Here is a 22,871-nt window from a genome sequence, read left to right on the forward strand (position 1 = left end):
AGAAACGCACTTTACAAGTCAGTTTAAGTCCTCTCTTGCAGCTCCCATATAGTGCCTAGAACCTGCCAGGTGCCTTGTAGGAGGGAAATGGGAGAGCAGCAGGCTGGTGCCTCGTGCCACAAGTAAGGTGAGTTCCTTGTCCTTCGTGGGCTTTGGGCCCAAGGGAGAGACGATGTGGGAAGAAAACAACAGAGGTTCGGACAAAGCCCTGGGCCTGGAGGGGTGGTGGTGGGTAGATATGAGAATCAAAGATGCCTCCCCAGGCTGGACGATATTAAGGATGTGTTCTGAAGAAAATGTAGGAGCTTTCTGAGGAACGAAGAGGAAGAACCACCTTCTGTCTAGACTGGGCTTTGTGGGGTTGGTGGGTGGAGCTTTTGCCGAGATGGAATCACAGTGATTATGGTATTTTTTTTTTTTTTCTTTCGGTCGTGAGTGGGGATGTGAGCTGTTTGGGGTGCCTGGAACATAACATGCAGGCAGATGTTTGTTTTAAATGTGCTCCTTTACTTTTAGGATAACCAGTTCATTCACTCAATAAGGATTTATTTGGGCATCTACTATATGCAGGAAATTGGATGAAGCATAAATCAAAGAGAATCATTCCACGCCCCCCAGCAAGAGCAGATTGGTCCTGACTTCTCACCGCTCCCAGTGGAGAAGTGCTGAGCGAGGCCTAGGGCAGGAAGCGACATTGTCCTGCTCTGAATAGGACAGATCCCTGCCGTGTGCCCACTGTGGTCAAAGTATGGGATTCACTAAAGATTGAGGAACAAACTGGAAAATGCACTGAAGCTGAGGCATAACATGGCCCAACCTGGAAGTCTTTGGTTTGAAGCCAGTCATCCTGGGCCCTGAAGAGCGGGGGCAGTCTCTGGAGAGCAAGCGGCCAGGAGGTCTGCCCTGGGGGCCACCTGTGGGCCTGCCTACCTGGGCAGCCTGGAGTCTGGGTGCTGAGCTCAGCTTCGAGCAGCTGGCCATTTGCACATGAGCCTGGCTCGGGTGGCCACTTAGATGGCTACACTATTGGGAATCCGGTCTGGGGACAAGTAGTAATACGGCAGCTTCTTCTTCTTGTTGCGCTCGGCGATCACACTGACGATGGTGTCAAGGTTCTTGCGGAATCGGGCCATGGCCTCTTTTACAGGCTTCTCGATGAAATGCTCTTCTGGGTACATGCCCAGGAACAGCTAAGGGCCGAAACATAGACAGGTTAATCTTTGCCGAGGTGATGCAAACTGACAGGCCTTGTCTCACCCCCAGAGACCATCCCTGGGGAAGTGAGGAAGCATGTGCTCATTTCCCCTTCTCCACCCCCTGCTGAGAGTACCCCAAGAATGCCCCCAGTCTGGGGTCTCAGATAAATGGGAGAAACAGCTGCCCTGTGTGGGATGGTGCAGGCGCAGGGGGTCTATGGCATGTGGGTGGGTGGCGGTCCGCTCCTGCTGGGCCCTGTCCTCCGAAGTGCTCCCGCCTTCCTGTCTGGGCTCTGGGCAGCGGGAGCACGGGGGCCAGCGCTAGCCTCTCCAGCCTGGGGCAGCCCCCGCCGGGCCCTGTTGTGGTGCTGTGCCCATTTCCACACTCACACAGATGTCTCCAAATCAAAACTAGATCTGTTTTTTCAAAACTATGGGATTGTTAAAACTGGAAAGTTTCATAGCCAGGGCTAGCAAGGCTGGGATTCGGGATTAGTTTGTGGACACATCGGTCTCAATGGTCTCTGACCCAGAAATTCCTCTGCGAGGAGCACGTCATCTGGCCCTCCTGAACACTTGTGCAAAGACACATATACAAAGATGTTAGTGAGTCAGTGGGGACATTAGCAAAGTCCCCAAAGCAACCTCAACACCCCCTAAAATGCCCATGGGTCTGGGGCTGGTTGAACTGGCAGTCATTCTGTGTGACACTGAGCTAATGCCATGGGGTTGCATCTGAGATGCCCAGCTTTGACCCTAGGTTCAGTAAGGTGTATGTGCATGGGAGTGTCTGGCCGGATACCCAGTTGTCCCCTCTGGGTGGTCACCAGTGGAGCAGAATCCCTGTGCTCTCCTGCCCCTCCCCCACCCCGAGCTCCATCCAAGCACAGGCCTGGGACCCCCTAGGCACCCCCAGCCTTGGAAGTCAGAACAGGTGTCTAGCCTAAGCCCTTAATCGCAAAGGCCTGAGAGGGAGGAATGGGTTAAATCTGGGCACCCCGCCCCTTAGAGGGGGCAGAATGTCTCCCCTGCTCACCTCATTTTCTTGGAACTGGCTTAGTGCCCACACTGCACCCAGATGCCAGCAGGAGCGGCCACGGTCTGGCAGAGTATCCACAATCTGTTCGATGGTGACCACACCTTTGGCTGTTGGTGGTGGGGCCCGCATGGTTGGGGGGGCATTGGGAATCCAGGAGCACCAGTCATACTGCAGGGGCAGCCGCAGACATGGTTGGGCCCCTGGTCAGCCAGCTGCCACCCCCCGCCCCCACAGCAGGCCATCCTCTACCTGCCCCACAGAGGGAGCAACCACCCAGACACTTTCCACCCTCCTTCCCATCACCAAGACCAGCCCCAGAAGACTAGAAAGAGGGGCGGCTCTGTCTGGGCCCATCAGCAGCAGTCAAGGTAAGGTGACTCTGGCAATGTCCCGCCCTGAGGACCCGCCCTGCCTTAGCCCACCTGGCCAAAGTTGACTGCTGCATGCTGGGCTGAGGCTGTGAAGATCACTACCGTTAGGTACTCCGACAGCTTCTCTCTGGTCTTGATGGACTTGGGGAAACCTAGGGCAGAGCCAGGGGCTTGCTGAGGCCCCGACCCCGGGGGGACAGAGGGTGCAGTGGACCGATGACCCACAGATACCCTCCCCCCACCCTTCCCCCAGTCCCTGAGTTCTCCCATATGAAGACTTTGGGGGCCCATGCACAGGCAAGACACTGGAAGGGGACAATAGCCCAGTGTTCCTGAAATTTCCGGCCCTGGTTCTCAGTGGCTACAGAAAGTCCCTGACTTCTGGCTACAGAAAGTCCCATGAGACATATACTGGTGGGCAGGGGTCTCTTGGGAGCTCTGGCCCCAGCACCAGGTGCTAAGGTGGATGCCTTGGGCCAGTGCTGCCCAAGGAAAGTCAGAGGTGCACGGAAGAGCAGAGCCTGCCAGGAGGAGAGTGGAGGCGGTCTGTACCTGAGGTCTTCTTGCCCCGCATGCCGTACACGTACACATCATTCACGAAGTCCTGCAGCTCCTGGTCCTCTGCCACCACCTGGTCACTCTCATAGTAGATGCCTACCACCTCGGCTGTGAACCTGGCTCAGGAGGAGGGGCCCAGCTAGGAGTGGGTGACCTGGCCAGGATCTGCAGAGCCGGGCCCCTGGGCCCCAGGGAAGGGTTCCACTGGTGACCCTGTGACTTACTCCTTAATGTCCAGACCTGGGTCACTCATTCCTGCCCCCACCCACATACCTTCCTCTGTCTCAGGGCCCTGACAACGGAGCCATGCCCTGGCCCGCTAAGTCAGTGGTCCAGGCCCCTGGTCTGGCCTGCCAGTCAATGCCCTGGTCCTCTCCTCCTGCAGGACCTCTACTCATTTTGCAGAGTGGGTCCCTTGGCCCCAGAAGGCACTCACGTCTTGATGGCCTCCCACACCAGAAGCCCGTCATCCCGATAGAAGTAGTTGGGAATATCCTCTGCGCTGTCCATTCCCCGAGCTTTGATGGCCTCAGGGAAGCACAGGGAGGTGTAGGTCAGGTCCTGCATGGCCTTCTGCACCATCTGCACGTGCCCTCCGCCCCCTGTGGCGTTGGCCTTGAGTGGGAGGGGAGAGAGCATGAGCTGAAGCTGGCCGTCCCTGGTCAGCCTTCTCACCCAGAGCTCACCATGAGAAACTGTGAGAGGATGCCTGGGTAGCCGGGAACACGGACAGGCAAGCCCATGTCCTGGGGGTTGAGCAGGTGGGGTAGGAGGGCTGTTTAGTTCCCTAAACAGCAGCCCACAGAAGATGTTAGGGAGGCCCCATCTAATGCGAGGGGTTATAGCCGAAGGGTGTGTGCAGGGACTGTGGGAGGGCAGGGCTCATGTTCTGAGTACAGGCTGCCTGGAGTGCAAGCACTGCAGTGATCTGAGCTTTGGGCTCAAGAAAGGGGCAGATAGCAGCCCCGAGGGCCACACAACTGTTGAGGGCCTGTGTTTGCTTAGGTGAGGGTGGGAGAGATGCACAGGAGGCATCCTGGTCCCCATCCCAGCACACACGGTGGCTGAGCATTCAGGCCACAGGACCTTGTAAAGGATGACTTGGGTACTGGAATGCCACAGGTTGGTCCACAGGGTCGTATGACCCAAGCTGGAGTGATGGGAGTTGCTCCCTGGACTTTGTTTGGATGGGAGAGGATGGTCCCTGCGTGGGGACATGAGCCTGGTGCTCCCTGGGATGAGGTCCCATTCCCCTCCCGTGGGGGAAAGCCTGTCCACAGAGCCTGACTGGGGGAATGGGGTCCGCACAGTTTAAAGAGTAGAAGAGAGTGCCAGCCAGTGCATTTGTCCCCTGGGGCCATTATTTGAGTCCCTGAGTCCATTTTGGGAGGGGTTGGAAGCCCCTCACCTCTGTTATGTTCTGGGTTTTGAGAGAATACACTTCTTTTCCAGCTTCAGCTTGTTTGGCTTGGGCTTGGTTATCTGCAGCCCACGAGGGGGCTCAGCCTTACTGATGAGCGGGCTGCCTCACTAACGGCGCTGGGAGAGGAGGAAGGGCAGGACAATGGCTGCCTGGAGGCTCCGGGCTTAGCAAGGCCTCAGGGGTCAGAAAGGGCAAAGAGCTGCCTGGGAGTACTTGAGGGATGGGTAGGGGTTAGACCCAGCTGAGGGGAGGGTAGGAGTGTGAGCCCAGAAGTGCAGAGGGTGGGTGGTAGTGCTCCATGGGGAAGCAGAGCAGGAGGGGAGGAGTGGGGGCTGGAAGGCAGAATCCACAAGCATAAGCCAGAGGACGGGGGAGGAGGAGGGTACAGGGGTGACACAGGCCATGTGAGGAAGTGCAGAGAAGCAGACAGTGCATGGATGGGGAGGGGGCAGGTCACCCGTAGAGAAGGGCCAGACTGGCCAGAGGACCTGGGGAGCCTTCACTCTGAGCACCTCCAGACCCCCACCCTTCTCAGGCACCCACCGCCACCCTGGTGCCCAGATGCCTGACTCCTGAGAGGAAACCTGGGCTGGCGGTGGAGGTTTGGAGAGGCAGGGCCATGCACAGAGGTGGACGAGAGGTGCCCACCTTGTCAAAGAGGCCATACTCGCAGATGAGCTGCTCGCGGGCCTTGGTGTTGATGGCGATGGTGAACCGCACGTGTGCCACCAGAAGCTGCGGGGAGGAGCAGGAGGAGGCCTCAGAGAAGGCCTGGCCAGGCCTCCTGACCAGGGCTGCACCCCCCGCGTGCCCCAGAGACCCCCAGCACCCTGCACCCCAGTCCGCTGAGGAGGGGTGATGCCAGGGCTAAGGAGGAGGTGCAGGTCAGGTGAGCTGCTGGGGGGCCTGGGGACCGCCACTTTGACGCTTAGCGACCTGATAATGATGAAAATGATAACAGCCAGGCCTTGTATAGAGCTGAACTATGTGCCAGGTAGTATTTTCAGCTCTGGAATTTGTTAACTCTTGGTTCTGACGGGAATCCTATGAGGCAGGTGTCCTCTTCAATACCTGCTGCATGGATGGGGAAACAGGCCCAGAGCCTGCTGTGTCCCAGGAGTCAGTGCCAGCGAGGTTCAGGAAGAGAAGGGCAGTGATGGTGGCACCTGGGATCAGACCAGGGTCACATGGACGTCATCTGCCTCTTCAACCTCTGCTCCCAGGCCAGTGAGGCCCTGTCAGGCCCAGGCCTCGTGTCCTCAGGAACCAGCAGCCTCAGAGCTGTAGTACCACCACCTGAGCATCCCTAAGGGCCCCTCTCTGCCGGCTACTCCTGGCCCCAGCCCTGTGGGGGTGCCAGGGCCCCGCCCCCCTCCCTCTACCACCCCCCACCATGTGCCAATGCCCTCCTTCACCTGCTGAGGGCATGGGTAGCTTGCCGTACCTTGAAAATGGGGTGAACGGCGGGCAGCTGGCGGTACAGGGCAATGCCGAAAACTTCAGATACCAGGTGTGTGCGCAGAAGGTGGGTGATGGTCTGGTGGACGTGGAAGTCACTGGAGCGCACCCAGATTTTGGCCAGAAGCCAGTCATATTTTGCATCCGAAGGGAGGAAAATCGGGTTTTCATCTCCTGGGATTTGGTTGAGCTGATAACATTGGAGAAAGAAAAATACGTGGTAATATTTTGCTCTATATATGAAAGACTGGCATCTCAGAAAATTCCAGAAGAGTCCAGATTTCCTAAACAGTGGTCTTGGAGTCATGAACGGATCATGGAGGAGGGCAGAGGGTCTAGGGTTTGCATTTCCCACCCCAGTGACGACAACTACTAGCTGTAGGACACTGGGCACCTGAGCCTCTCTGAGCTCTGGTTCCACCATCGGCCACACTTTTTACTTACCTCCCAGAGTGACGGCAAGTGACTAAGATGACGAAGTGACTAAGATGACCAGCTTAGGTGCTTAGAGTGTGTTGTTCTGCTCTTCCACTCCTGCCCCCATCTTTCTCGCCTCCCTTGCCTGCTCTCTCCCTCCTGGATTCTTCCCACTGCTCTGACTGCTGCTTGTCCACATACGTTCCCTTCCGCCCTTGTTCCCTTAGTGTTGCTGTTCCCCAGGCTTGGGCTGGTGCACCTGACTTCCCTTCTTGCCCTCCGGTAGCTCCTCCAGTTCCAGGGCTCTAAGATCCTCAGGATGCAGTGACCTAGGTCCCTGTCACTTGAGCCCAGTCTTGTAGCCAGCTGCTTCCTGTCAGAGAAACAAAGCTTGCCTTTGCCTTTCCAGTTTCAACTCCACATTGGGGCCAAGGTGACTTTTTTTTTTTTTTTCCTGAATGCAAATCATGTTATGTCAATCTCCTCTTTGAAACCAGTCACTTCTTAATGCCAGAAAAGAAAGCCCCCAAAGTCCATGATCTGGCCGCTGTCGTCTCTGCAGAAGTAGCCCTACGTTTGGCCCTCCCTGCCCACCAATTCCTTGGTCCCTAGCTTTGTCCGTGACAACAGCCATTAGCCTGCATAGCTTCTGGACTCGACAGTGTGAGGTCTTGCGAGCGCTGTCATTACCTCCTCTTTTGGAGGAAGACAGGGAGCCTTGGAGGGGTGAACATTTAGGATGAGAAGGAATTATCTGGAGTGGAGGAGCAGCATTTGGGCTGGAGGAACTGTAGGCTGGGGTGGGCTGAGGTGGGCAGGAGCTGGGCTGCCCCTTAGGCTCTTCGGAGACCAGTGTAGCTGCACAGTGACCAACTGAGGAGGACAGCTGTCCGGGACCGTGGGGAGGGGCCAAATCCAGTGGACTCCTTAAGGTCATGGTAAGTATTTTGGAAGGTAATTTCCCTGTCTCTCCTTTGAACATAGTGTTGTCCAGTAGAAAGCTAGTACAAGCCACATATGGAATGGAGTGGCCTGTTCCAGGCCTGTCATGCTCTGGAACATGGCCCTGTGGCTGAGGACACCCTCTGCTGTGAGGGGCCCTGCCTGTACTGTCTCTTTTAATCCTCACCAGCACCCTGCAAGGCAGGTATTCCTGTCCATTTTACATAGGGGGAAACTGAGGCTCTGAGTGGTTGCACAGGTCTCCCAAGCCACAACAGTGGGTAAACATCTGAGCTGGGATGGGGCCTGGGCACTGCCTTCAGCCCTTCTCTTCAACTCTCACTGCCTAGTCCAGACTCTCCCTTGCTTTCCTCCTGGAACTCTCCACGGCCTCGAAGGCCATGCCCATGCTGGCTTGGGCCTTCCCCTCTCCTACCCATCGTCCCGTCCTCCCCACTTCTGTCCAGGCTCAGGGACACTGTGGGAGTCCAGAATGTACCCTGGACAACTTGTTTTTGTTTTTTAAATTTGTGTTTTGGTTAACAAAGTAGTTTTTTGTTTCTGATTAGGAAAAACAATTTTGGTCACTTCAGAAGAGCGTATTAATAAATAATCTCATAATCCAGCTCTTGGTGTATGTGCATATTAACCTGTTCAATGTTCCATAAGTCAAACACTGCTATAATAAATGCCTCTCCCTTCTGTCTCTTGCTCACCTGTGCCCCAGCCAGTCCATCCCAGTGCTCTCCACTGGTGAGGCTATGTCCTTCTGCACCTCCCCACTCCCGCAAGTACTGTCTTGTCAATGGTGTGCCACTTCCTAAATTTCGTTTGCACAGAGGAGATGTGATGATCTCTGCCCGATGTCCTTTCTTCTGCTTTGTTAGCTCACTGTGGAAACCCTTCAGGTCTGCTGCGATACATCAAGTTCATTCCTTTTAAAGGTGGTGCAACAGCTCATTGTCTGGACATAAGAGATTTCATTCAATCAACCCTCTGCTGCCTTCAAATGGTCTTTTGTTTGTTTTCCTGCCATGAGCGATGCTTGTGATGCCCTGTGAGGGCTTGCATCTCTATGGTCTCTGTGGACCGGGCGCTAGAGGACAGGCTGCTGGGCCCGGAAGGGCTGTTCTAGGAGAGAGTGTCCCACTCTGTGCTCCTCCAGCTGGGGGACACCTGTTCTGTGATGCGGGTGCTCAGTCCTGGCCCTGAGCCCCATCACCCTGGCTTCCCTGCCTGCTGGGAAGCCTGCTTCTCCCTCTCCCACTCCCTCTACTTGTGTTCCCTCACTTGCTGTCTCTCTGTCAAATAAATAAAATCTTTAAAAAATAAAATAAAATCTGTGTTTGTAACTTGGATTGGTCTTCAGCTTTCTTTGGGAGTCTGCCTGTTGGGGTGCTTGGCATGAAGGTTATGCTGGCTTCCCAGAACGAGATCCGGAGCTGAATCCTGTGAAACAGCTCGGCAAGTATCTGCTGGGTAAATGCTGGCTGGAGCTCAGCTGCTCAGTTCCCAGGCCCCTCACCCCACTAGACGTTCAGTCAGCTTCCCAGGTGCTTATATGGATATTGGCCTATTTTCTACAATTTCTTCTCATAATTTATATTTTGCCAGGTTTTTACCCATTGCTTCCAATTTAAAAATGTGATGCCATGCTATTACTTTTAAAGAAAACAAACACCCTTGTGATTATGTCTTATTCCTAATCTTACGTATTTTTGTTTTTTTCTTTCGATTTTCTTGAACCTTTCAAAGAACCAAAGTTTGGATTTATTATTCTTTTGGTTTTATTTTCATGGTTCTTCATAGTTTGCAAATGTTGCATTTTTAACAGAGGGAAGAGATTCAGGAGCATTGTGACTTGCCCAAGGTCCCACGTCTGCTAGCAAGTGACAGAGCTGGGACTGAAGCCAGGCCCCTGACTCCAGGCCACTCCAAGAATTCTCTGGAGGACAGGCTGCTTCAGGGTGCCTGCCACTGGTAAACGTCTCCTTTCCTCAGGTCTCTAAGTCCTCTTTGCTTTTTTCCCCATCTCATGTCCCTTTACCTTTAGCTTCAGTTTCTTAAGCACAGGGCTTCTCTCTGCTAGGCTAGGAATTCCTCTGGGGGAAGATGTGCCCGAGACCAGGAGCCTGGGAGAGCATGAACTCTGGAGCCAGACAGCCTGGCACTAAGCCCCACTATGCTGATTGTGCACCTGTGTCTGTCCTCTATTCTGCTGGACATGACTCATGGCAGTAGTCCCTGACTTCGGAGCCTTGTCATGACAATGATATAACTTGAGCCAGGTCCTAGTCCGGAACCCTGATGACCACGTGTCTCAGAATCCAGAAGTGTTAGGATTTTAGCAGTGCATATACTTCATTTGGTGACACCTTTCTCCCCCTACACCGGGTCTGGGGCAACACACTATTTTACAATCAAATGCATCAGTACTTCTCTCTGATGCACATGCATACCACACTGGGTGCAGCGAAGCTTCTAAACAGTCTTTCCTTTTGGTTCAGAGCAAGTTTTGCTGCCAATGAATTTGGTGCACACTTTTGAAAAACCTAGCAGTTTTAGGACTTCTTAGATTTCAGAATTGAGGGTAAGGGATTGTGGACTGTGCAGGCTAACCTTTGGGACAGTCTTGTCATGGGGTTAGCAGAGGGCAAACCAGTGGCTCTTATGCCCATAGCACTCAACGCCCAGTTCACAGCTGGCTCAAAGTCAAGTCTGCAGACGGCTTGTCCATCTGTCCCCTACATGGGCCCCTAGGCAGCAGCCCTCTTCACAGACCTACACCTGGTCCTGTACTGGGTGCTGCCTTCCCACTGTCTGCACACCAGTGGTCACAGAGTGCTTGGTGCTCTGAGGAAGCAGCAGAAGGGAGCGGGAGAGAGGATGCTCTGCCCCTGCCTCCATTGACCCGAACTGCTCCTCTTTCTCTTCCATCTTCTTTGGTAGAAACAAGAACCCCTGGGCGCTAGAAGGCAGCATTGCAGCATTGGCCCCTTCCTGACCCCAGCCTCCATGGTGTCCCCTGGTGGCCTCAGTCTATAGCTCATCTCACAGCCTCACCTGCCAGACCCCTTTTGATGTTCTGACTTGGGGCCCCTGGTCAGGATGCTGGGAGGGAGGAAGGTGGGTCGTATGTTATCCCAGGGCAGGTGCTCAGCAGGAATCTGTCAAGTGTATTTTGGGGAGGGGAGCCCTTCCTGCTGCTTGGGGCCAGCTCTTCCCACCGCTGGCAGGAAGTCCTAAGTTCTTGTTTTTCCTATCTACCTGGCACAGCCTTCAGCTTTCTGCACCCACCCTAGGAGATGTGAAGCAGAGTGGTTACCTTCTTCTGGAGGTTCAGGTGGAGACACCCAGGAAACTCCCTGCCAAGCCCTTGCTGCTGAGGGCAGAGCTATCCAGGAAAAGAGCAGGGTGATGGCCTACCTGGATGGCAATGGGGACAATCTTGTTGGCCAGATTCTTGTACAGCAAGCAGATGGGCGCTGCCAGGAACTGCAGGGTGCAGGGGTCTGTTTTGTTGGCATCAATGCCATCCAGCAGCTCAAAGTCCACGATGAAGATGTTCCCTTGCTGCAGGAGGCAAGAGGAAATATGGCCGCGTCAGCCTCAGACAGAGATGGACCCAAGAACCAGGCCCGGGGGAGGGAGAGGTGGCTTTAGAGGCTCCTAACATCTGATCGGAGCTCCAAATGGACAGTTTTGTTCTCTGACTCTGGGCTGATTCGCATCCAGAGTATTCAGAGGTTGTGGCGGTTTTCTGGTGATGTGAAGGAATGGCAGGGGCCTGGTCTGCATGTGTTGTCCCTGGAAGCTGTGTTGCCTTCATGCAAGATGCTGGACGACGCCCTAGAGCGGCAGCATCATAAGGAAGCAGAGAGGGTGCAGACTAGATAGACAAGAATGCAAATTCTGCAGAGCACCGCCGCCGGCCTGCACTTACATGGTGTCACGACATGTCACCCTTGGGAGAAGAAATGGGGCCGGGTCTTCGGGGGTGGAAGGTTCTGCAGGGGCATCTGCAGGGGCAGGGTTCTGCAGGGTCCTGGGGGGGGGTCCTTAGGCCTTGGAGGAGGGTACACTCTTTGGGGTCAAGAGGGATTGTGTCCCTCGTGTGTTCTGCAGCCTGGTCTGAGGCTGGTGGCAAGGTGGGGTAACTCGGTGAAAATTCATTGATCTTGCTGACACTCCTGATTCGGGCTCTTTTTCTGGGGTTGTTATACTAAAAAAAAAAAAAAAAAGCCATGTGTCTGGGATGTAGGGAAGGGAGAAAGCCACTCTTCACGGACTATAGATCAGTCTTCTACAGGGAGCCCAACCTGAGAGCTGTGAGTGCTCCTTTCTTTTTCTTTTTCTTTTTTAAAAGATTTTATTTATTTATTTGACAGACAGAGAACAGAAGCAGGCAGAGAGAGAGGAGAAAGCAGGCTCCCCACGGAGCAGAGAGCCTGATGCGGGGCTCAATCCCAGGACCCTGGGATCATGACCTGAGCTAAGGGCAGAGGCTTTAACCCACTGAGCCACCCAGGTGCCCCGTGAGGGTTCCTTTCTTAAAGCTGGGGCCTGCTCAGGCCAGAACTTGAAGAATTTGGGAGGATGGGGTGCTTCTTCTAAAGCTTTTCTCATTTAAAGCAAGTAATGGATGTTACCAGAGGGGGTGGTCCCCGATGCGGCAGAGCTGGGTCCATCAGTGCTCAGGTGAGATGTGTGTCACAACCCTGCAGAGGGCGTGCTGGACCACCCAGCACAAGCCTTAGGAATCCCCCTTAGGGGGGACAGAACATGGGACAGGAGCTAAGGGCCTGGTCACCATCTTCCTCCTTTTTCAGCTTGAGGGACCTTGGCAGTCACCTGGCACCAGTGATGAGCTCTGTGCTGTCTGTCTGCAAAGTGTGTGAGGAAGGGGTAGAGAGGACGGAGTTTGTGCCCACTGCTCATCAGGGCAGGAGTGTGGGGAGAAGCTGGTTTCAGGAGAGCATGTGACCGGGCCCCTCAGGATCACCTTGTCAAGAAGGTAGAGGCCTATGGGTTGGGTCACCGGGCTGGGTGGGCTCCTGTGATGGGTTGGACAACTGGACTGTCAGAGTGGACATGACCATCGTGAGTACTGCCCAGGAATGGCTGCCAATCCAATATCGAGGAGACCCAGGTTAGTTAAGGTGATGAATGCCAGGCTAACAAGAGCCTCTCGGAACCCAGGCCCGGGAACCAGGAGGCCTGGAATTTGGGCCCGTGCCAGGGGCACTGCTCTGTTATCCCAAGTCACCTCCTCTCTCTGGGTCTCAGTATCATCCTTCTGAAAAGTGACGGGGGAGACCCTATCTCTTAGTTCTGATGTTCTGGGATTCTGTGCTGAACATCTGGGATTCTGTGCTGTTCTGGGATTCTGGTGTTCTTGCCTGTCTGGTGTCCCTGTCCTCTCCTTTTGGCCCACAGGCTCCATTTTCCTGGCCCTAATGACTGATTCAGGGAATTAAAAATTGTGCTATAGGACATGGGAGGTGTGTGTAAGAGATGGGAAATGTGTGTAAGGGATGGCATGTAAGAAATAGGTGCTGTGTGTATAAGAGATGGGAGGCATGTGTAAGAGATGGGTGCTGTGTGTGTAAGAGATGGGTAGTGTGTGTGTAAGAGATTGGTGGTGTGTGTAAGAGATGGATGGCACGTAAGACTCTAGTCAGTGGTGGCTATTAGGTTATTGATTTGTGACAAAAACCACAGCTGAGCCTCTAGACCATCACTCAGAGGAAAGGTGGCCATACTAACAAAGATGGTCACAACCCCCAGCCCTGGAGGTGGCAAGGACTGGTAAGCAAAAGCCATCCGCCGGCCAGAGGGCTATGCAGTCCCTTCCCATTGTACAACTCTGTGGCTCTCGAGCTTGTAGGATTCTCTGGCTTGAAGTGTGGAACCCATAGTCACCAAATCACTGTTCATCTGGCCAGAAATGGAATCTACAAAGGATACCACTGGGTGTGCGTGTGTGTGAGTATGGGCCTGTGTGGGGGCGTGTGCGGCCCTGGTCAGCAGTCCATGTGACCTGTTAGTGTCCTGGGGGCCTGGCAGTCCAGGGTGCAGGGGTTGGGACCATGTACCCTGGGGTGGGGGATGGTCAGCTGGGCAGGTAGCCCTCTAGAGCCAGGTGGGCAGAAGGTGGATCTCCACAGATGGCATAGACCACCCTTCCCTCACTGGGGCCCCAAGGCAAGCTGAGCAAAAAAGACATGTGGCCAGAAACAGAAGGCCACCTAGACACCTGGGGGCAGGGTACTGTTGTGCTGGCTCTGGTGGGAGAGGCCAACGAACTAGAGAGCCAGGACCATCTCTGGGCCTCAGCTCCCTGCAGGTGAGCCAGAAGGAGGGTTGGGAGGAAGGTGAGGGCAGAAGCAGAAGACACCAACATTTTTAATTAGAAAGTTAAAAATTCCACCCATTTTCTCTCTTTTCCTTGTGCTATTACAAGGCTTGTGGCTTTCTCCAGTTTCCTTACCTTTGCAAGGTTGGTGACAACCCAACAGCCATGTGTGTAAAGCTTCTGTCCCAAAGCCTGGCCCACAACTAGCCCCTACTGAGGGGGAGCTCTTTTAATTAGTGACACTGATGTTGAAAATACAGGCATGCTCCCAGCCCTGAGCACTGAGAATTACCACCATCCCACACTGGACAAGACATTTTCCATAAGTGCCCAGGGAAAGGAGGAGACCTCCTCACCAAGGGCAGCTGATCTCCTCCTTAGCCTGGCAGAGGCGCCTGGAGACAGGTTCGTGAGCACCAGCCGGCAGAAAGTGCTTTCTGCCCCACAAAGCATGACCTAGCCATCTGAGCTGGCCACAGCTGAAGTCATCCAACAACCAGGTCCTACCTCAACCTCCTGCTGCAAGGTGAGCTGCCGCTCCAGGCTGCACTCCACCATCTCTGTGGTCACAGGGAGCTTCTTGGGCAGTTTCGTGCAGCGCCGGATCAACACTGGGTTGCAGCCATTCAGGAACTGGTAGCCAAACATGAGGTCTTCCTGCCAGTGGTTCATGACCCGCTCTAAAGAGGAGAAAACTGTGGCCTTGCCCAAGCTCTGAGTAGCGGCAATCCGGGCTGCAGCCCTTCAGACCCTGGCTGAGGACCAGAGTCCCTGCTGGGTCCCATTCCCCACGTGTTTGCCGACCAGCTGGTCAACCATAATCCCGCTGGCTGTGCCCTATTGCTTGACCCCTCGCTCAGGACATGGCACTACCCTGTTCTCCCTGAGCTGTCCCTGGTGGCTCAGAAGGTTCCTGGGGAATTTCATTCTCAAGAACACCACCAAAAATGGACAAAAGGATTGCACCAAATTAAAAAGTTTCTGGAATCAAGCCCCCACATTGGGCTCTCTGCTCAGCAGGGAACCTGCTTCCCTTCCTCTCTCTGCCTACCTCTCTGCCTACTTGTGATCTCTGTCAAATAAATAAATAAAATCTTAAAAAAAAAAGTTTCTGCACAGCAAAGGAACAGTCAACAGAGTGAAAAGAACCTATAGAGCGGCAGACACATGTGAACTGAACATCTGATAAATGGTTCATCTCCAAAATATATAAAGAACCCCATAACTCAATAGCAAAAAAACTAATAAACTGATTAACAAATGGACAAAAGACTGGAACAGACATTTTTCCGAAGAAGATGTACAAATGGCCGGCAGGTATATGAAAAATTGCTTAATGTCACTAATCATCAGGGAAGTGCAAGTGAGAACCACAGTGGGGTACCGCTTTGCACCTGTCCAGATGGCTATCATAAGAACAAGAAAGCAGGGGTTGGAGAAGGTGTGGAGAAACTGGAACCTTGTGCACTGCTGGTGGGAATGCAAAATGTGTGGTCACTATGGATAACAGTAGGGTGGGGTCCCCCAAAATTAAAAGTAGAACTACTGTATGAGCCAGCGATCCCACTTCTGGGCATTTATCCCAAAGAACTTAAATCAGGACCTGGAAGAGATATCTGCACTCCCATGATCACTGCAGCACACTTCCTAACAGCCGAGGTGTGGAAACAGCCCTAAGAAAGGAAGGACACCCTGCAGTTTGCCTGCGTGGGTGAACGCAGAGGACATGATGCTAAGGAAACCCGCCAGTCATGGGGAGACAAATACTATACGATGCCACTGACACGTGGTTGTTAACAGTCACACTCCTAAAGTCAGAATGGTGGTTGCCAGGAGCTGCAGGAGGGGAAATGCGGAGTTACTACCCAATGACCAAGAAGTTTCAGTTAAGCAAGATGAGTATGTTCTAGAGATCTGCTGTATAACATTGTGCTTCTAGGGGAGAGGGGGACTCCAGACCTTCCACCTAAGTTGAAGGGAGAAGGAGGGGAGAAGGAGGGAGAAGGGGGAGCAGAGGGGCCTCCTGGGGAGAAGTCTGCGCAGGGTCTTCCCAGGTGCTTATTTCAACGTTCATTCTTCACCCATCACTCCTGTTTCCTTATCTTTTCTGTTTTTCCTTCCTGGACCATCCCTGATAATTATGTTGCTATTGCAAGTCAACACCTACCAAACATATCCGAGTCCAAGCAAACCCAAGGTTACTTTTCTGTAAATGCTTAAAAAACAAGCTAAGGGACGCCTGGGTGGCTCAGTTGGTTAAGCAGCTGCCTTCGGCTCGGGTCATGATCCCAGCGTCCTGGGATTGAGTCCCACATCGGGCTCCTTGCTCGGCAGGGAGTCTGCTTCTCCCTCTGCCTCTGCCTGCCATTCTGTCTGCCTGTGTTCGCTCTCTCCCTCTCTCTCTCTCTGACAAATAAATAAAAAAAATCTTAAAAAAAAAAAAAAACAACAGCAAGCTAAGTTCTGCTTTTACTCTGTTCAGATATACCATAAATGACCGATTCATGTAAATACAAAGTTTGACACTTCTGAGACCTTTGATGACAAAGTGAGGTTGAGGGTGCTTAGCCCTGAGTGCCAAGGAAGGGAAAGCTCTGGGCGGGAGGGGGACCACTGGGAAACTGCGGGGGCTGTGGCAGGGGTGCGGGCCTGGCCGATGGGGAGGAGCCAGCTGCCATGTGGGAGCAGGGGTGGGGCGGCCCTTTCCTGGTCCCAGGCAAATCTCCCCAGCCCCATGAGAGACCCCGGGAAAGGGGTGTGTACACTCACCAGAAATAGTGTTGCTGATCTTGACAAAGATTTTCTCGAAATCGGCAAAGTCACTCCAGGAAGACTGGAACATGTGCATGAAGCGGTTGATGAACAGGTTCTCCATCCTGCAGACCAGGAGACAGCGTTCCTTCCCCACTTGCACTCACTCTGGCCTTGCCCCACTCCGCACAGCCCCTTCACACTGTGGCCTCCTGGGTAGCAAAGAACTGAACCCAGGGCCGCTCTGAGAGGACAGCTGGTCGGCCTGGTGGAACCAGGACAGGAACCAGCACCGATGCCGATGCTCTCTCAACTGCATCTCCCCTGGAAAGGAAAGTTGCTACCGCCCTCGAGAACAGCCCACAGTGCCTCCAATCCCCTCCACTCCAGCTTTCACCCACTCCTTCAGTCATTCAGTAAAGTTCTGCTGCCCCCACCAGGGACCAGCTCCCAGGCACAGAGCACCCTAGTTCCTACACAGCTACTCCAGCCAGCCACCTGGAGTTTTAGGGCATGAGCAGTTTGATTGAGTTCATCCCTTACTTACTTTCTGCCTAACTCTGGCTCTGTGCCTGGTACCAAGAGAGAGCGAGTTTTCCAAATGCTCCTTACACAGGACGGCCAAATAAGCCAGGACAGAAGCTTCATAAATCCCAAAAGCAGGCTGCACACACTCAGGAGTGAGATCTGAGTGGTCTGAGAGATCCCAGGGGCTTACCGGAGGAGGGAACTCTGGAACAGGCCTGGGAATGGTGGGGGAGAGAGAGAGAGGTCTCCCAGACTTCCCTACTAACTCAAGCAAGGTGCAGGACTGAGGTTAGGGCCTTCTGGTCAGTGCTCATGTGATGCATTCTGCCTCAGTTTCTCTCTCTGGAACACCCATAGCTAAGGGTACCAGGCAGTCACCCTGTTCCTCCCCACTGTCAACGCTCACTGCCCACTCCAGAGTTCAAGCCTCCCGCCTGCACTGCCTTTTCTATATCCTCACTTGGGGCCTTCGCATGTGCCGTTCCTCTGCCTCAAGTGCCCTTTTTCTTCTCCTCCTGGGTCTATGGGGTGAGTGTATCTGGAGGGCTGGCCTCGAGAACCCCCACACCTCCTCTGATCTCAGGGGAGCTCCCCTTCCCCAGCCCAGGCGGCCCCATGATGCTGTCTCAGTGATGCTGAGCCCTGCTTCTGCCTGCAGCACCAGGAGGACAAGGGTGCATCTGCATTGCTCCATGCGGAGCCGGGGACTCCAGGCTCTCCAGTGACTCTGACAGCCCTGATCACTGACTGAGAGAGACAGTGTATATACCCAGGCAGGGGACCATGCTGACCAGTGCTCCTCCTGGGGAACCCCCTTCCCATCTATCTACCTCCCAGGCATGAGCAGCAGAGTCAATGCCCCCCTCGAAGCAGCAGCCCAACCTGTGCAGGCCAGGGGCCCTCCTTAGACCCGCTCCTTGGTGGGGAGTGGGTGGGAGGGGATAGGGTTGGTGCTGGCTGGGGCCTGAGCACAGTTGCCGGACAGCGTGGGAGTTCCAAAGCCACCACACACCTTTCTGAGCAGCATCAAAGGACTGAGATTTGGGTGTTTTGTCCAGAGTGACCCTGGCTGATGGGGACAGATGGCTGTCTCATCCCAGGGGAGCTACCAGGAAGCATGCACGAGGACAGCAAGTCTGAGTGGCCGAATGCAGGAAAGCAGCCCTGCCAGATGTGGGAAAGGCACGTGAGGCAGAACACGGCACACCTTTACGACTCCCCTTCTGATCCCCCTGCTTAATCTAGCAAATGCTTCTCCTCTGCACCAGCTGCCCTGGGACCCCTAGGAGGAGGCCACACTGCCCAGAGTGGGTCCAGGAGCCATGAGGCTGGCCACTTCTATGGGCCTCGCCTTCTCTGAGCTGGATGACCCAGCTGCCTGAGGCTTCTGGAGAGGCTGCAGTGCTGGGAAGGTGCTGGGGTGCAGCCTGGGCTGTGCCATGCGCACAGCCTGCGCTCCACACCCCGGGGCTGGAGAATGAGAGAATGAGCTGGACTGGTCTCTTCAACACTTTATCCTAGCCCCTCCCCAGGAGGGAGGGGCTCTTACACACACGCTTATTTTGCACACACGCTTTGGAGCCTCACCACGGCTAGGCAGGCCCCGTTAAGCTGCTATCAGTGTCGCTACCCCTTCCTCAGCCAGCATCTGCTGTCCTCCTCCGCCTCCCTCAGCCGCTCAGCCTCCTGGGGCAGACAGCAGCGTTAACTGAGAGTAAACGGCACTGTGACATCCACTGGAGGCTGGGTATGGACAAGGACACGTTTCTGGGAGAAGACAGGCCTTCCCAGGTCTCTGCAGGCCCAGGAGCCGCAGCACATGCCAGATGGTGCCCAGGAAAGAGGTCGTGAGTCTGAGGATCTTGTGGGGAACCGGGAGTGAGTCACAGCCCTTGGCTCATCGTCTCCCCAGCTGGGTGTCTTTGACTTCAAAACAAAAGGCTGGCACTGAACACAGGGTGGGGTGGCCTGGTACCCAGAGGAAGCCACAGATTCAGGAAGAAGTGGAATTAGGAGGAAAACATTTGCATGTCCTCAAGGCCAAATATTTCTACATGCTTACAGACAACTGGACTGTTGGGACTCCAATGACCTGTTCCTGCACAAAGAGGAACCTGCATCCCAAAGAGGGCAACTGGTTCATTCAGGGTCACACAGCCAGCACCAACATGCACTGGGCTGCTTGCTCTGTGCCAGGAGAGAGGACAGGTCTGGTCTCCTCAGCTTCCCCTGCCCCTTTCCTTCTAACAGCATCTCCAGTTTCCACTTCATAGTTTTGCTGTTTGGAGACGGGGGGGGCAGCACCTGCACAGGATGGCTGCCTCATGCCAGGCAGAGCAGGTGGCTCAGAAGAGACAAGTCCCCGGAATTACTCACAAGTGGTGTGGAGGCTGAACTGCCCAAAGCCAGAGATTCAATGGAGAAGGTCTCTCTGGTGACCTCAGCCACAAGTTTGTTTCCCACAGCAGGACTTGATTTAATCATGGGCAGAGTGGCACGCTCCAGCGTGGGCTGCAGGGACACAGGCTAGCTAGGCGCTGGCTTTGTGGGTTCTGTCCATGCAGAGCGGGATGCCAGGCACTTGATGTCTCTTCCTTAAGGACACTCCGTCAGACCTCTAGGGGGCTGCACCAAGGGGTCTTGGAGCCCCAGACCCAAGTGCTGGGGTCTGGACGCAGTCTGGATGGGGCTGGGAGTCCCTGAGTGATGACAGCTGAAATGGGGCTGCTCTGCACCAGGTGTTAAAGGCCTGGCCTAAGATCTCAGCCCCATCACTCCCCAGCCATGCGGCCTTGGGCAAGTCCCTAATCTTGCTGCATCTCAGTTTTCTCACCTGTGAAATGGGCACAATGACTGTCCCTGCCTCACAGGGCTGACCTAATGTACAGAAAGCCATAGTTCATAAAAAGAGTTCAACAAACATTAGCAAGTAGTGCCCTAATAGTTCCTCATTATTAATATTAACGTCTACAGCCTTAAGCACTGGCATTCTGGGGGACAAGCAGACAAGTTCCAAATCCTATCTGTAGCAAGTTTTGGCCTTTGTTCCTGAGCCTGCTCACACCACCAGAGGCTGCCTGGGGTTCTCAACCTCATCAATGCTCCCAACTGGCACTCATCTCCCCCTTTCCTTCCCCAGCTCCGCTTTGTAAGGATCACTCTATTTTCCTGACAGACGGATCCGCAGGCCAAGGAAGCCTGGGGGGTCTCCCCTCAGTCTCTCCATTATGCCTGAATTCCAACCAGATCCCAGGTCCATCCATACCACATCCCACAATCTTCCCTACTCTCCTGCTTCCCCTCTTCACCAGCTCTAGACTCTCTCCTCTGACCCCTGAAGGCAGCCAGGCCGAGCTTCTGCAATGCAGCAATGATCACTCTCAGAGTTCCCCGTCTGTCACCGAACCCCGCAAACGCAGGCCCGGAACAGTCTGTGCAGGCTGTGGCAGCTCTTCTAAGGCCTCCCTCCCAGGAAGCCATCTGTGGTCACAGTGAGGTGCCCCTGGGACCTCAGGGAGAAGGGTGCCCCTTCAGGGAGCTGCCTCCATTGGATCCCATCTGATGGGAAATGCCCAGGGCATGAGGGTCCAAGCCACCTGGTCTTGGCACGAGGCTGGTCACCTCTTCTAGAACTCCTATTTCTGCAGTGTTCTACCTTACTAGGAAGGAAGCTCTCTTTCTCAATTTCCTTTAAAGGGATATTCCCTTATCAGCCCACCAATGCCTGCAATCAAGCTCTAGTCTGCAAACAGTGAGCGGTCAGTAAACGCACAAGTTGTTCCTCCTTTGATGCCACCAGGAAATGTTACAATGTACTTGGTTCTATGAACAGGCCCTGCCACAGCTGACCTTGGCCTAAGGTGCCCTCTCTGCCAGAGCATCCTTGTCCCATTCCTCCAGGCCCCTGCCTATGTTTGCCTGCTCACTGCAAGGCCAGGCCAGATGCCTTCCTGCTGTGCAGACTTCATGGTCCCCATAAGAAGACAACGCCAGACAGACTGAGGGGTCCTCTGTGAGTCCTTGAGGGCGGAAGTCAATCTGAGGAGGCAGGTGTTCAGTGGGTGTGTGATGATGGAGACCTGAGTCCTGTTGACCTGACCCCATTACCAAGAATGGATGGAAACTAATACTGTTTTTAGGGATCATCTTCTCTGTGCAGGGTTGACATATGTGGCCTTATTATATTCACACAACAGCCCTGAGCAGGAGCTGTGGTCTCATTCTTCAGGTGAGACTCTGAGGCTCAGAGAAGTTAGCTTCCAAAACATCACCCTCCACTGGCCCAGAGGCCTCTCCCATGTGCCCCTCATCTTCTTAGGGTGGGGGGTACTCTGAGCTATCTCCTTGACGTCCAGTTCCCTTCATTCAGGCTGCAACCTCCTCAAAGGCAGGGGGCACATCTCTAGTTTCCTTCTTAGAACCTCATGGTGCTCAGCCAGCAGAGGCAGAGCTTAGCTGACCCCCCCACCCTGCAAGCTGTGCTGTAGCAAGAGGGGCTGAGTGCCCACTTCAAGATTTCTTTGCTTGTTTCTGCCAAATAGTCCACAGTTCAAGGGACCAAGTTATACAGCAGATGTGGAGAAAGATGGTCTGTGATGTCATTGGAGAAGTGGTGGCCTGTGCGGCCAGTACTGGGGAGCACAAGGGAGGAGAACTCACTCAGGCCCAGGGGCTTCTAGAAGCTTCTGGGAGAAGGTCCTGAAAAATGATGAGTTTAGGCCGAGAAGGGCAGAATGGTATCTGAGTTGCAGGGAATGGCACAGGCAAAGACAAAGGGCATGAAGATGCCTTGCTAACTAGTTCTGGATGTATATATGGCTGGGATGTCCTCTGTATCTGGGGGCAGGAGAGAAGGCAGAGGAGCCCGGCAGAGATGTGCAGGCTCTCTCCTGGAGCTAGGGTTATCAGTGAGGCTTTTATGGGGAAGTAAAAGAATTATATTTGCCTTTGTAGAAGGAGCTTCCAACAAACTATATGGGCACTTGAGAATGAACTTCCAATTGCTGTGTTGGATGGATCCTAGGGAAACAGGTAGAAGGGTATTCCTGAATGTCCCAGGGAGAGATGACAGAGCTGGGAGGGAAGGACATACATCCTGAGATCCCAGGGGATAGACATGACCCCACAGGCAACTGGGTGGAGGATGAGGCCAAGGGAGGCATGGAGGCCAGTGGTTCCAGCCCTGACTATACACTGGAATCCCCCAGGGGACTCCGAGAACATATGTAGAAATGGCGTCACAGAGGCTGGGTTAGCAGTCTGGGCATGGCCGGGCGGGGCGAGCTTGCAGAGAGAGTACAGCGAAGAGGCTGTCAGCCGTGTTGGGGGTACATGAGAGGAGAAAGGTGATTGTGCGTGTGCGTGTGTGCATGCGGCAGAGAGAGAGATGGAAAGAGAATAAGACAGAGAGTGAGTGTGGGTGTGTGAAGTACCCAAGAGGTGATAACAAAGGCCTTTGAGAGGCCACCTGGGTCATACTCTATTCCTTACGATAGAGTTTACTGAGCACCTACTCTGCAGAAGCTGCTGAGTTAGGCTCCTGAGATACAAAGATGGCAATTAATTTCATGAACACTGAGCAGACATAAGAAAGGCAAAATGTGGCCTTCACTCCACTGTCCATCTACTCACCCTCCATCCATCTATCCACATATTCTTCTACCAGCCATCCACCTTCCTTTGCTCCCTCCATTCCTCCACCCAACATCCATCCATCCATCCCTCTACCATCCATCATCCACTATCCCTCCACCATCCATCCATCCATCCCTCTACCATCCATCATTCACTATCCCTCCACCATCCATCCATCCATCCCTCTACCATCCATCAT

The 22,871-nt window shown here is 54.1% G+C and overlaps 1 protein-coding gene across 2 annotated transcripts in view; it reads right to left on the bottom strand.

The window, feature by feature from the left end:
• Positions 1-529: 529 nt before the first annotated feature.
• ALOX5 (arachidonate 5-lipoxygenase) overlaps positions 530-22,871 on the bottom strand; it is a 42,448-nt gene continuing 20,106 nt past the window's right edge. The window contains exons 5-14 of one of the 2 annotated variants that reach the window (XM_059398022.1): positions 16,529-16,635; positions 14,267-14,439; positions 10,831-10,977; positions 6,032-6,235; positions 5,236-5,322; positions 3,601-3,779; positions 3,159-3,280; positions 2,658-2,758; positions 2,233-2,403; positions 530-1,190 (exon numbers count right to left, since the gene is read on the bottom strand). In XM_059398022.1, coding sequence (XP_059254005.1) covers positions 1,011-1,190; positions 2,233-2,403; positions 2,658-2,758; positions 3,159-3,280; positions 3,601-3,779; positions 5,236-5,322; positions 6,032-6,235; positions 10,831-10,977; positions 14,267-14,439; positions 16,529-16,635 — 1,471 coding nt within the window. In that variant the 3' untranslated portion in view covers positions 530-1,010. The remainder of the gene's footprint in view (positions 1,191-2,232; positions 2,404-2,657; positions 2,759-3,158; positions 3,281-3,600; positions 3,780-5,235; positions 5,323-6,031; positions 6,236-10,830; positions 10,978-14,266; positions 14,440-16,528; positions 16,636-22,871) is intronic. The other variant, XM_059398023.1, reaches the window with a different exon arrangement.

This window comes from Mustela nigripes, chromosome 4, assembly GCF_022355385.1.
Source record: "Mustela nigripes isolate SB6536 chromosome 4, MUSNIG.SB6536, whole genome shotgun sequence".
Taxonomy (NCBI): Eukaryota; Metazoa; Chordata; class Mammalia; order Carnivora; family Mustelidae; genus Mustela; species Mustela nigripes.